Below are 15,630 nucleotides of genomic sequence, written 5' to 3'. Positions count from 1 at the left end.
CCACCCGTCCGTCCGTCCGTCCGTCCGTCTGTCACCAGGCTGTATCTCACGACCCGTGATAGCTAGACAGTTGAAATTTTCACAGATGTATTTCTGTTGCCGCTATAACAACAAATACTAAAAACAGAATAAAATAAAGATTTAAATGGGGCTCCCATACAACAAACGTGATTTTTTATCAAAGTTAAGCAACGTCGGGAGGGGTCAGTACTTGGATGGGTGACCGTTTTTTTTTTGCTTCTTTTTTGTTTTTTTTTGCATTATGGTACGGAACCCTTCGTGCGCGAGTCCGACTCGCACTTGCCCGGTTTTTATCTTTTCTAATACTGAACCGAATTGCTGTTATATGTTTGGGCTAAAACGTGTCTTTGTCACAAAATCTTCTGTAATCTAAGCTGATAAACGCATTAGTGAAATATTAATACGTTTGGTGAGAATGCTTCTGTAAAGTCTGTACTAAAATATTCAGTTCTAATCCTCTATGGGCTGCCTATATGTATACTAACTTCACTACAGTTATGTGTCATAATAAATGTTTTTTTTTTCTTTTACAGTGTAAAGAAAGACGCACACGCAATGATTCTCGAATTTATTAGAAGTAGGCCTCCATTAAGAAAGGTAAGATATGAATATTGGATAATTATATACTTAGATTTATGTCAAATTTCCTTATCCTAATGCAAATAACATCCTCGCATGCGTATCTTCTTGATATTTTACAAGTACTAACCTAACCAACGCTAGGAAATCTGATTGGGGATACACAATGAAGGCGTAATTAGAGTGATAGAGAAAAATGCCCGCAATTTGCGAACTTCGATTTTCGCAAAATGCCCGCAATTTGCGAACTTCGATTTTCGCGGTTATAGCTCAGTACTTCAGGGATAAAAAATTGAATCATTATATTTTTTTAATTCAACTATGCTAGGATAGACTTAAACGCATCGCCCATCAACGCATCATAAGGCCACTTGCACCATTCCACTAACCGGTTAAAACTGGCGTTATCATAGTTACCGCGTACAATTTGACACTGGGTTAACGGTTTAACCGCTTAATCCCGGGTTAGTGTATTGGTGCAAGTGGGCCTAACAGGTGTAAACTAGGAGAATGCAATACCCATCGGACTCCTAGTATGTAGCTTGCTCGATAATTCAAAGGATTATCGATGGAACTGCCATTTTTGATGATTTGACTTTTCAATCCAATTGAATATTAAACATTATTGGGAAAGCTTCAGTTTCTTTATGATGTTTTCCTTCACCGAAAAGCAACTGGTAAAATATCCCAATCACATGATATTTCGTATGTAAGTCCACATATTACTAATATATCATCATCATCCTCTCAGCCATAAGACGTCCACTGCTGAACATAGGCCTCCCCCTTCTTAAATGTATACTTAATTGGAAAGACCTCTAATTTTAACCCGTCACCAAAGGGAGAATGTCACCACAGGGTGAAAATATATCAACTGCGATATTTCTATGTGCACAGGCATCAGAACGCAAACTACCCCCACCACGGCGAGAAGCGACTCCTCGAGAGAAGCTGCTGGCCTCCATCCAGGTCGGGCGGCAGCTGAGGCCCACACCCTACTCGAGGAGATTAGGTGAGTACCTACATAAATAATAATTAGTTTATATCCTCGTAAAACCCAAGGTCCTACCTAAAGTACTTATTCAGTTGGATGGAGTTCAAATAATTGTCATATCCATTTGGAACAGAGTTGCATTTGTTTTGTTTCGTTTAATTTTTATACAAAGCAAAATCAATTATATTTCTTATAGTATAGGTTCAAATTGCAATGGCAAATTATAGATTTTTTTATTTTTACGGCTGGGCCTTAGGAGGATATTTGAGGTTATTGTTACAGGTTTAAGACTGAGAAGTAAGCTAAAATGTAACTAAAGAGCTAACTTTGTAGGCACTCTACTAAGTCTCTAGATATTGGCAGAGCTCACGCAGAACTATATAAAGTACTTCTTAATTGCAAATATCCGTAATGAATTAATTAGTGAACGATATCTTAGCTAAATTAAATAGTTTAATCTGAAGAGACTATGTATTTGATTGATATTGGAGTTGGCTGTTGAACTTGGTTATTCAATCTTAATATTTAATCTAAATTCTGGATATTTAATCTTAATTTCACTGCGACATTCTTATTTCTACTATAAATATATCCTTTACATCTGTAAATAATATTAGCCGAAAATATAAGAGGTTTATCAAATATTTTTATGCTAAGGTACGCGTATTTTATAATCCTCAGTAACGCCCACGCTGAATACGAAATAACGAACACGTTTTTAACATTACCGTCATGAAACAAAAATATTAGCATGTTTTTATTTTCTTCTAACAACTCCCTGAAGCCTTCAAGGCTTTGATATTCTAATCTTAGAAGGATAAACGAAAGTTACGTTCACCTTCAAAGGTCTACGAACATTTTACGTGCCAGATTTATCAGAGGGTAAAAAATCTTTTCACCACACCAGCTGGTAAAGGCTCTCGTGATTGCTCAAAAATTTATAAGAAGTTGCATTTTATCCACATGTGGGGCAAAGTAATCGCATGCATATTTTGAGTTGTTTCCTTGTTAGCTGGTAGAATTTACTTTTAAATGATGATTTTCAATGACGTTCATTTGGCTCTGATTTGGTTTGATATGTTACAGTAAAGTTAATAAAGTTAATATTTTCTTCGGGTTGGTGTGGTGAAAAATTTTGTTTTCACTCGGGGGCAAAATTTGCTGAACCCACGCAACGCTCAAGATTCCGTTTTTGGAATCTTTCGCTTGCTCGGGTATCAATATTAGCACGGGCGGTTAAACATCAACTTTCCCCCTTGTAAAACAAACAACTATTGTGCTGTTTTGTCTGAACGTCATGATTAACTATGCTATGGATTATGCTATTAGAAATCGCGCGTATCGACAATCGTCATTCATACCTACACCTACATGATAATTATTGTTTTATAAATACTTATTTATCGCATTTTAACCAAAAAACAAGTAAGTTTAGCAGACATGTATGAATAAATCCATTAAAATTAATTTAGTTCAGAGTTTCCCAAACTTTCCTCTATCCTTTCCTGTGTACGTTGTTTCCTTTAATTCCAGACCATCGCTCCAGAACAAGCTTAACAACCTAGCCATCCCATCCTATCCTTACAACCCTGACAATTATTTGGCTACGAAAATATGGAATCTTACTCGGATTGGACAAATTTCTAGAATATTACGTTTGCTTTTTTAATATTATGTGAATTTAATAAATTATTTTGTGCTCATATTGCAACACGTATTTGATTTTTATACCATTAGTAGGATTGTACAGTCACCTGCAATAATATGTTACACAACAAAGCCCGCAAAAATATCTGACACGATCTTATTTGTAGAGCCATAAGAGCGTGTCACATATTTTTGCTGCCTTCGAACAGTAACATATTATTGCAGGTGACTGTACACGTAGTTAACACGTATCTATAGCATTCAATAACACTCAAAATTCTCATAACAGCGGCAAGCGGCAAGAGAACAAAAGCTACAGTTGTCATATCGAGCGGGAAGGCGCCTGCATCTAAAATAATAGCAAAGTTGTAGGGAGAAACGTTACGTGTGCGGTAGGCGTATGCTGGAGCTAGTGGCCACATTTCACTTTGAACCTTCTTTTTTATAGCATAGAGCACAGTTTTGTATATTATAAAATTGAACTTTAACTTTTAAAGTATCATGTGTAAGGTTATTTTTAGTAGGGGTGAGAGGTCAATAATCCGATATTGAATAATAGTTTTATTAATTAAAATAATATAATCCTGGTGTTTTTCGGGTAGCTAGTTCAAGATTGAACTGAATATACATGGCTTTACACTAACTACGACCAAATTTTTATTTAGAAACACTGATAACGTAACTTTGAACGTGAATGGAATTCCCTACAGATTGTCTTCGTTGAATTGCGGACAAAAAACGTTGTTAGTTATCAGATGTTAGATAGCCTGGTTATTACATCACATGTGGTTAGCTGAATAGATATTTTTTCTAGAATGAATATATTAAAAAAAGAACACCAATAGCGTGCGAAACACACTTTAACTCAAATTTAAATAAATTGGTTCAGCGGTTCCCAAATATTTTTTTCTATGTGGACGGGAATACATTATGGGGATAACCTTAGACATTAAAATGTATTAATAATACAGTTTATGTTTTTGCAAAGTAATTTCTTTTTTTGTAATAAAAACAATATTGTACATTCATTTAATTAATTAATTAGGTACCTACTTCTAATCTTAAACAGGCCTATCGCGTACATAAAACTCAGTTTCAAATATGACGCATAGTACATAATTGTAAGGTATCTATGTGTTCGCCGTTCATAAGTAGCTAAGCCAGTGCAATACCTACAAAAAAAGTTTGTAATAAGATATCGAGAAGCAGCATCACACAAGTCCCATGAAATACATGACAGCATTGTGCGCGCTGACGAAACTAGATCGCGTCTGATATCACCGCTCTGGCGCAATCTACTCTATTCAAGTATTCATGATCTATTCATGATCTATTACACAACAGTGTAACTCGTCTGGTGCCTAGATTTGTAACTGTTATGCGTGATTGGAGCTTTAAGTAAAATTGTTTGGGAAATTCAATACGCAGATGCTCGACGATACGGGGAAAGAATAAAAATAACACACCTTTATTTGTCTCGGGTCGGGGTTGAAAAATTACGCTGTGGATACCTATACTCATGGACAAATTTAGAAAATCGCAAAAAATAAGGTTTAATTACTCGATTACAGCACCTAAATTAATTTCAAAATTAGTAATTAAACTTTTTTTTGCGTTTTTCTAAATTTGTCCATGAGTGTATATCAAGTGTATACTTATGTTGTCAGTGTTGTCACTCACACTTGCATACTCGTTAGCAACTATCTAACGGTCGTCATATGAAATTGAAGGAGATTTCTTCTAATATACTTGTCAAGCTGTGAGTCATTCAGATGATTTCTAATGACTATATCAAGTTTAGCGGCTTACTTTAATGATGAACAGCTGATGATAAAACTTAAACCCATGCGATATGGAAAAACAATTATTTTTTCTAACAATTATTTTGAACGAGAGGATTTATCTTGTTTTTATCGCGCTATATCTTAGGCCTTGTTTTATAAACGCGTGACCCCAAGTAGTGCGAAACTGAGTAACTGATGTCAAACCAAACTAATGTAGGTCAGTAATCCAGAGTATCCAGACGAGATCCGACGCCAGGCCGTCTGGTTCCACAGATTATATAATAGTCCTCTCCAATGCGGTAACTCTAGGTGACGTCACGGGCGCTAGTGTGCGGGTTATGTTATGATAAGGGAAGCATTTGTATTTACATAAAACATTGTTGAAATATGTGCTCACTTAGTGTCAGCAAATGTATTGGTAGGAGGGTAAGTTACATGATTTATTATTTCGTAACAAAGCTGAGAGAGATGTTTTCATTTATAATACATATATGAATTTTCGACTGTTCGTCTATATATTATAAAACGGTTGCATAATATCAAAAGAATACAATGAATCTACAGCAGTAACAGCCATTAGATAATCAGTTAGAATTTGGAATTTAATCCGCTAGGGCCGCTAGATTACGGTAAATAATTGAATGACATTTTTTGGAAATTTTTTGGAATTTTTTTTGTTGGTATAATGAATTTAACGTGTAACTGTGTCAAGTATGAACTCCAGAGAATTTTATGAAAACATGCAAAAAACATCACGTTCTGTCGAGAACAGCGTTTCTCATCATCACAGTTTTAGTAAAAACAGTTCGTAACTAGATTTGTCTGTATCCATCCGAAGTACTTGAATACGTAAATGATAAATGAAGTCCGATTCTTTCAATAATTCATAAATAATTAGGGATAGATCTCCTCTCAAACTCCAAAGAAGTTTCCCAATTTCACAGTAGAGCCGCACCAAGAAAAGTCTGTAGCGGATTTGATAGCCCACGCAGTGTAAGTGTTATTTATACGTCATAATTTCATACAGGTTTGCCGTTTAAAATGACACTTGCACTGCGTGGGCTATCAAAATCACTGCAGACTTTTCACGGTCTGACTTCAAAATGGCAAGTAATTCCCGAGAACCACGTATAATTCCATCACATTTTAACTTCGAAAATAACCTACAATGTGAAGTATTCGTAATACGCCTATACACCTTACTTGAAATCAGTTCAGTAATAATTCTATAAGTACCGAGTTATCTTAAAAACCGGGCAAGTGCGAGTCGGACTCGCGCACAAAGGGTTCCGTACCACAATGCAAAAAAAAAAAGAAAAAAAAAACGGTCACCCATCCAAGTACTGACCACTCCCGACGTTGCTTAACTTTGGTCAAAAATCACGTTTGTTGTATGGGAGCCCCATTTAAATCTTTATTTTATTCTGTTTTTAGTATTTGTTGTTATAGCGGCAACAGAAATACATCATCTGTGAAAATTTCAACTGTCTAGCTATCACGGTTCGTGAGATACAGCCTGGTGACAGACGGACGGACGGACGGACGGACAGCGAAGTCTTAGTAATAGGGTCCCGTTTTACCCTTTGGGCACGGAACCCTAAAAAGTATAGTTCTGCAAGTATGTACGGGCTACAATGCGGCGAGCGGCAAAACGAGCCTTACTCAACTCGACTCCAATACACTGCGGTTCGACAACTTTTTGCTTTCTTCAGATTTGTGGTGAGCGTTTTTACATGACGCAATAACGGAAGCACTCACTATTAAATATCCGTCTTCTTTTACTCACTGAGCTATTTTTTCTCGACAATTTTTTTTTTTTAATTACTTTGTCATTAATTTAGCAATTAGTTGAATGTTAGGTCATTAATCTGATATTAGAAACTATGAAGTAGATGCTATTTTTAGAACGATTATTAAAATTAATTACTTCACGCATTCGAAGTGTGAGAGTAAGAAACATTAGTAGGTAACTAATGTTTCTTACTCTCACACTTCGAATGCGTGAACTTACCTAATGCGTACCTAAATAAAACGTTAATTTAAAGTTTTTATAATAATTTTATTATAACACAATAGATTAAGTAAACAAAATTGTAAACTACATTACTATCTAAAATTAAAAACGTAACTAATCTAAATTAAAATAAATCTAAAAAAGGCCCCCGCGGCATTGTGCCAAATATGTTTAACTAATAAATAATAAATAAATAAATAAATATTATAGGACATTCTTACACAGATTGACTAAGTCCCACAGTAAGCTCAAGAAGGCTTGTGTTGTGGGTACTCAGACAACGATATATATAATATACAAATACTTAAATACATAGGAAACACCCATGACTCAGGAATAAATATCTGTATCATCATACAAATAAATGCCCTTACTGGGATTCGAACCCAGGACCATCGGCTTCGCAGGCAGGGTCACTACCCACTAGGCCAGACCGGTCGTCAAAATTAGCAGACATTTTCTTTATTTTAATTTCAGAACTATTGGGTATTTGTAAAAATGTAGGTATAGCCAAAATAATTTATAACAAGTCATGTAACAAACTAACATTTATGAAAAACACCGCCTAATAATAATAACACAACTTATTTATATCATAAGTAAAAAAAATTAAAACCTAGAAATCCGATGACACTTCAATAGTTTGAGAACCGCTGCCAAGCGCTAGCTACAACCGCGTACTTGCCATACCGCAGTCCGTACTTGTCATTCGCGCGGTACGCCCGCGCCATTATTATTATATTATTTAATAACTAAAAAAAAAAAATTATACGTAAGTAGGTACATAACTAAAAAAAAATAGTTTGTGAAAAATATAAATAAATAAAAGGAAGTGGCCCTTAATTGGATTGTGAAAAGTGTATCACTGCAGGGCTTCCAACCCTTAATGGAGGTTGCACTAATAGGATCTATCCTATCAATGTCCGACGCAGTACGGGGGAAATCCCTGCCATAGGAAGTGTTTTTTTTTTAAGGTTACAGTTGTACAATCAGTTGCATTCAGCCAGTGGCTACTGAAAAACGGCCGGTGCTTAGTTTTTTTTTTAAATTTACGTGTTCCCAAATTAACTGGGCATTGTTATAAAGTGAACTTTTTGTAACTTTTACTGTGTTTTTATCCCAAAATGGGAGTCTGTGTGACCAACACTTTGGCCATGGAAATAAGTCGTAAGTATACTTTAATTTTGAACCTTTGCAATTTGATTTTGAACCTTATAACATATATCTTTAAGTATATTTTTGCATGTGTTATGGAAGCACTTAAAGGACTACTCTGTAGTTTTCAGATTACGATACAGCCATAAACGTGGGTACTAAACTGATTACGCTTTGATAAAGATTTACTACTGCTTATCCGTTTACTCTAAATTAGACTTTATGGTCTTGATATTAAAGTACATTTATCTTTGTAGTTTCGAGGCGTGTGTAAGGTTTCAGTTAACACTTTACCTGTAACGGAATGGTAGTTCAAATAGATTTTTGTTTTGGGTTTGGTGCATTGGCCTATTACGGAAGATGTTAATTAATATAATGGCTCCTCTACACGATAGGCCAACGTCGGCCACTCCAAGGGACGCAGCCATGCGGTAGAATGAGATAGCAATATCACTTGCTTTCTCTAACGCATAAATGCGTCCCTTGGAGTGGCCGGCGTTGGGTGCGTATCGATGGCTATAAACATTTTTATTATAATATCAGTTGCAATAACGCTTATTTAGTATAATTATTAAATAGTATAACAACACTTAATATATTTTCATATGATATAAATTATCATTTTATATAAAGATTAATTGATCTAATAACATTTAGCATAACATTCTTCAAGTATAATGCATATTTTCTATACTGAATTTATGATATAAAGTTATTTCATCTAAAGTAGAATTGTTGATATAATGTATTAAATATATAATTCCACATTTACGATTACACACTACAAAAAACTACTATTTCTACATATAACGAACTGCTATTTATAACTAGGTAGGTAAGGTTAAGAACTGCGACCCCTACACAAAACCAACCGCTATCAGAATACTAGGTTAGGTTAGGTTAAGAACTGCGACCCCTACACTAAACGAACCGCTACCAGAAAAGTGGGTTAGGTTAGGTTAGAATTGCGTCCATTACACAAAACAAACCACTATACCTAATCTGCGTTAAACATTTACGTATGTCATCATAAAAATACCTTTACTATAATATTATACCGAATAATACTTATATAATAATACTTGTATAATAAATGAGCATTATATCACATGATCGTTATAATAAATGAGTGTTATATCAAAAGATAATTATACAAAATGATATGAAATATTTTAATAATATACCAAATGTATATTATACAAAATGAGTTATTATATTTTCTGAAATTATATTAAATGTTGTTATATCTACAGAAAATATATTAATTATTTTTATATCGATCATTACACACCCCCGGCGTTGGCCCATCGTGTAGAGGAGCCATAACGTTTAACATACTGATGTAAACATGCGTCCAACAAATTCTAAAAAACGTCGCTGCGCTTGTAAATTCCAATATGTGACTGAAATGAAATCCTGAAAATGCCTCAAGGTTTATGTTTTTTAAATTTTGACAGATCAGAATTTATAAGGGCAACGACAAAAAGATAAAAAATGCATTAGAGACAAGTCTACTTTTGCATAAAAAAAAGGTTTTTTTAGTGTTTTACAATGGATGAACCTCAAAAAGCCAGTAAGAAATAATTGACTCTTTCATACATTTCGACTTTTGTTTTGATGGAGCAAAATCGACGGCATTGAAAGGATTGATAAACGTTTTTTTTATATTGCACTTGCACGAAAGAATCAATACCTAAAGGAATATTATGTTTATATTTTTTAGGTATCTAACTCGTAGGTACTTAATTACCTAGATTAACCCCTAACGCGCGATACCAAGTATACTTACAGATATAAAAAGCGATAAAATTTTAATTTCGCAGAGAATATGCTAAACTACCGCATTGGTCATGCGGCAAACTATCCTGAATCAATAAAAGTACATAACATCGTGTCAATTTGTATTTTGGGTATTTATATCTACATATTTGGTTAGGTACCTACGCGTAACTGGAAGCATAAAATACGACAAACCACTTTAAGACTCGGTAGTCTGTCTGTTAAAAAAAACATATTTTAAACTAACAGCAAATTAAAAAATTCTCAGTCAGCCGGAAATATTTGCTGTTATCGGATAAGCTTCGTTAGCTTAGCCGGTAAGTACAATAGCCCGCTGTTCCAATAAAAACTCGAACTATATTTTTTCCTTTTTTAGAATGTTATATAAGTAGGTACCTTAATAATAACTGAAGCGTGTTAATTAAATGTCTGCAGTGGTATGAAATTTCACTTATTTTCAAGCGCCATAATAATATACCCCCGAAATTGCCTTCTGATCTGAGATTGGCCTACTTCTAAAGTAAAGAGCCCGTATATTTGGTTCTGAAGTGCCCATTCCAAGCATCCCTAGTACTTAAGTACAGTCACCTGCAATAATATATATTACTCTTCAAAGTCCGCAAAAATATCTGACACGATCTTATTTGTATAGCCATAAGAGCGTGTCACATATTTTTGCGGCCTTAGAAGAGTAACATACTATTGCAGGTGACTGTACTTCGTGAGCCGTTTCAGGCTCGTGCGGCACTCGAATATAATTTAAATGCCTTCGGAATATCTCGGCGAATCTGACTTAGGTATTTTGTAAGTGCTATTTCAAAACTCCTTTTACTATTTCAGATCATAATAAATCATTTAAAGGCTTTATTTTTATAAGGCCCATCATACAAGAATTTCCTGTGTGTATATGCTATTGAAATTGAAGCGTGTCGTAAGTACCAACTACTCGTAAAGGCTTGTCAGTTAGTATCACATCACAAGGTGCAAGTTTTAGATTAATTTAACACCGGAACATACGAAAAAGGTTGGAGGAGTATGTACACAGCGAAGGTCGACGTTGTTAGATAATACACACACCTAAACCTTCCTCAAGAATCACTCTATTGATAGGTGAAAACCGCATGAAACACCGTTACGTAATTTTCAGTTTATCGCGAACATACAAACAAACACACAAAAGCGGCGGGGTACTTTGTTTTAAAAGCTGTAAGTAGTGATAATTTTCAAACAATTAATATTCGCATTCATCCTCTTTTTATCACAATATTTTTAATCAAACTTTGAAATCGGAAATCTGCCGCTGGATATTTAATTCTGTATTTCGGTGAATGCTATGATTGATTAATGATTGTATCGGTATGCGGTATTGGTATCGGTCGGGAGAATAGGGCTCCTTACAGTCTAACTTGCGTAAACTATAACTATAACAGACTGTCACCTCTAAAATTACTTTTATCCACAAAACATTCATTTCGTTTTTCATCTAGCTTATTTTCCGCAGTGCTGCTTCTCGTTTTTCTCGGCCCGTGTAGGAAAACCGGTTTATTTTTAGCTCATTGTTCTAGTGGGTACCTACTGGGAAATTCTCTTGATCCGACGTCAAATACCGAGGTGCATAGTTTGCTTAAGGCTTGCGGAATACTGAGATGATTACATTTAATTGGGATATCTTGCAAATGGCATTTCTTTTGATACTTTTGATGTTTGATCTAACTTAGTAATTTAATATATATCTTGTACGTTGTGTGTTTGTTTAGGAAACAGTAGAAGTAAAGTGACCTGTTTATTTTCATAAACACATATAAATACACACTTGGCTTTTTGTGTTATCTTGTGTGTCTGGTTCTTATAGTCTTATCCATAAACCTTAACGAAATATACTGAGCATACTGAACGAACCATACAATGGAACCAATACCAAAATCACTGAGAAATAACTGAAAATATTCTTGCATTTGCTATGGTCACAAATAATATAATTCCCATGTGGGAATTGAGCATTCACATTAATTCAGATAGCGCTGACAGCGACAGACAGTGAGGCGCTGACTGCGAACCAAATAAAAGTTTATGTAGATATTTACTCGTTGTTACTTAATAAAGCAAAATCAAATATATTAAATATTGTAACTTTTATACCTCGAAAAGTTATATTTCTTCTCCGAGCGCACGGGGATAATGCCGTCCTCGAAACGTCGCGTCAGAGGTAATTTTCAAACTTAATTATTATTTATTATTCGCAATTAAGTCCCGTTTTCGTAAATAATTAGGTTTATTTTGTTTATCTACCTCTATATCTAATTATTTCGGCCGTCCACTTGGTTTCGCATCATTGTCAATTCGATTCGTCGCTAATTCGATTTCGGTGGAAACCGAGAACGAATCAAGACAGACTTTCCTCGGACGGGAGAAAACAATGGAAAGCACACCACCTGCCGCAGCTATGGTTTTGCAATTTTTTGTCATTGTGTGATAATTCTTATTACATTAGTCGGCCTTTCTTTTGGGCTCATAATTTGCATATGTACTTATAGGTCTACCGTTTAACTGAGCCGGTTGGTAAACAGAAAGCGTTAGTGCAAAAATAAAAGGACAGATGCCATATGGGGCATTCTCTAGCAGCGCCTTTGCCCAAGGTTCATCCGACTTCCGATATCGTATCAGACAATGTGAATCTCTTAGCCTAGCCAACTTACTGTAAACTGCGTCTTCGTTTTTTCATCATGCCCTTATCCCACGTTATGTGGTGTCGGCAAAACATGTTTTTCTCTTCCATTCTCCTCTATATTTCGTCACCTCAGCACTCACTCCTTTCTTTCTCATTTTCTCTTTCACACATGTAGTTACTCGAATGAATATCTACATAGAAACGCATCATACTTAGTATTAGGCATTAGGTACTTTCATTGATATACAGTGACAACACGTGCTTAAGTTTTGATTCCGTGGAAAATAGAAATCACGCGTAAACTACGCAGATGTCTATAAGTATTTAATATTTCTGACATAATCAGTCTTCAACTTATTTAATTAAACAAGTAAATAGGCTATCAATTTCTAGCAAACTTCGTTAGTCTTGTGGCCCTATAGATAGTTGTTAATAATAGCTTTAGTTATCCAGTTACGAGTAGACATACTTTGAAAACAAACTAATTATTAGAAATGCAAAATACATAATACCTACAAAAATAATATGCAGGTACTTATACCTATGGTGGTTCTTAAGAGGATAAAGCTATGAAATTATCTTGGTCGATATGTCCAACTATATAGTCACACAAACGTTTGACGAGCACACATTTTTAAGTCGTTTAGCTAGGCACTTAAAACGGGACACTTTGTTTGACGATCTTTAGGTTATTCTGTTTTATTGTTCTGGACTGTAATATAAACACAAATTACACATATACGAATATACAGGGTGTCCCAGAATTCGACGTCAAGCCGTAAACGGATGATAGACCAAGTCATAACAGTTATCATAAAAATCAAAAAAAAAATCCAACTCATGTTCTTTAAAAATTATGGTCACTTTAAAAATTCACTAAAAAATCCACACCCTGTAATGGTTCTTTAACTCTTGTTACTACAAATTCCATAATTTATTCTAATTTTTTTATTATTGTGTAATCTTGAATAATTACAGGGTGTGGATTTTTTAGTGAATTTTTAAAGTGACCATAATTTTTAAAGAACATGAGTTGGATTTTTTTTTGTATTTTTATGGTAACTGTTATGACTTGGTCTATCATCCGTTTACGGCTTGACGTCGAATTCTGGGACACCCTGTATATGTGTTCAATTTAACATAATTGGTGGTCTGCTGTATTTTAACGTACCTAATAATTATTAATTATACGATTGAAATAATTTTCATAACACATTGACAGCTGATTGAGCAAATGGTGCAAGTGAATGTTTACTTAGCGTCGGCGACCCGACATTTGATCGGAAGGTCGAAACGATCTATTCTTTGTCGAAATCGAGAGTAATAACCGCGCTACACATTCAATTGGGTATTGATCGATATCTCAGGTCGTTAGTTGTAATGATTTCTCATTTTAACTGAGATTTTTGCTTCTGTTTGCTTTTATACTTATTAAATATTTCCAAAAAATCAAGTCTAAGTCCTATGTGGTCTTTGTCAGTCACAAAATTGAGAAGGTGCCCTAGATTTTTTTTGACAACTAAATTACACGACGGCAAAAAAGTGTAATACACACAATACAGAGTAATATTTACTATTACTCTGTATTGTGTGTATTTACTCTTTTAATTGGGTAGGTACTTCACTTAATATTAAAAACTAACCTACCACGTAATATTACAGTTAACTACCTAAGTATGATCCAAAATTAGAGTTAAGTACAGTCAACGTCAAAGATATGTTTACACTTTTGGACCTTACCTACGCCTTTGTAATAAGGCGAAAGATGTAAACATGTTTGACGTTGATTGTACCTACTCTAATAAAATCATAAATTTAATTTACATTTTTTGCACCACAGCTGAGTAGAGATGGAGCCTGCAACTTTTCATCATAACTCATCAACTATTCATCATAACTTGACACTGATTGAAGTGACAACTTTTTCTATTTTCGCCGCATATTTTGTTCGTGGCACCGCAATATCTAGTTTTTTTTCTCGGGTCGTGACCGATCTGTCCTTTCCCTCGACCGTTTGCGAAATTGGACAGACAGACGGCTGTAACATTCTTCAGCGTGAATCGAAATTTAGATTAAACTAATCAGTAACATATCTCAATTCTCAAAGTGACATAACGATTTGTTTCTCCCTAACCTATACGTAAATCGCACTGACAAATCAGGAAAGGAATTGACCATAGAACTGAGTTTTTTTTTGCAATTATGACCTTTGCTTTTTAGGGTTCCGTCCCAAAAGCTACAAAAAGGAACCCTTATGGTGCGATTCTGCCCGACCGTCTGTCTGTCACATTGCTAATTTAAAGCTCATACTTCAGGTTTTCCCGACTTTGTATGTCTATGCTAATACATATACTCCTCATAGTTCAAGGTATCATACCTACAACAGCAATTCTAAGGAGATTTAGTTACCTGTTCCAAGGATAGCATGAACGCTCGCTTGCAAAGTTCTGGAACGGATTAAATTGCACTCAACTAGTTTACCAGCACACTTCATGTACTTAGTTGAACTGAACTACTAGTACGTAAACTATAATTACACATTTGTAACTATCTATCGGACTGTGAGGTCTGTGAATTATTTTGCGGGTTGGACGCGTCACGACTTCACGACTCTTATAAGTACGAGTCTCCGCTTGGCACTTTGAAGGACATTTCTTGTTCAGTTTTATTATGCCTAACTTTTAACTTGAGTTCTTTTAAGATTTTATTCGAGGTCTACAACTGGTATGAGTAATTTAAACACTTTCATTTTTATTATTAATTGTCATTTACTGCTATGGAATGGATAATTTTTTTTGCTAGTCTGGACTGTTCTTTAGATTTCTTTCAACAATAGGCTAGGTTATGTTCGAACATTTTAAACTATACCTTCTTACTAATCGCAATATTCTTGTCCTATGTAAAATAGATACTCGGACCTGATCAAGGAAAAATAAACCGCTGGCTGAGTCTAGCCCTTGATAATCGTTTTGGTCCTTATCCGTCATTT

General features: G+C 34.9%; 1 protein-coding gene across 3 annotated transcripts in view; it reads left to right on the top strand.

Moving 5' to 3' along the window:
* The window catches only part of LOC134663987 (protein spire), a 241,292-nt gene that overhangs the window by 167,764 nt on the left and 57,898 nt on the right, over positions 1-15,630 (top strand). For all 3 annotated transcript variants that reach the window (XM_063520545.1, XM_063520544.1, XM_063520543.1), the window contains exons 7-8: positions 555-618; positions 1,498-1,612. In XM_063520545.1, coding sequence (XP_063376615.1) covers positions 555-618; positions 1,498-1,612 — 179 coding nt within the window. The remainder of the gene's footprint in view (positions 1-554; positions 619-1,497; positions 1,613-15,630) is intronic.

The sequence above is a fragment of the Cydia fagiglandana genome, chromosome 4 (genome assembly GCF_963556715.1).
Source record: "Cydia fagiglandana chromosome 4, ilCydFagi1.1, whole genome shotgun sequence".
Lineage (NCBI taxonomy): Eukaryota > Metazoa > Arthropoda > Insecta > Lepidoptera > Tortricidae > Cydia > Cydia fagiglandana.
The sequence above is the reverse complement of the archived record's forward strand: the minus strand, read 5'-3'. Positions and strand labels throughout refer to the sequence as shown.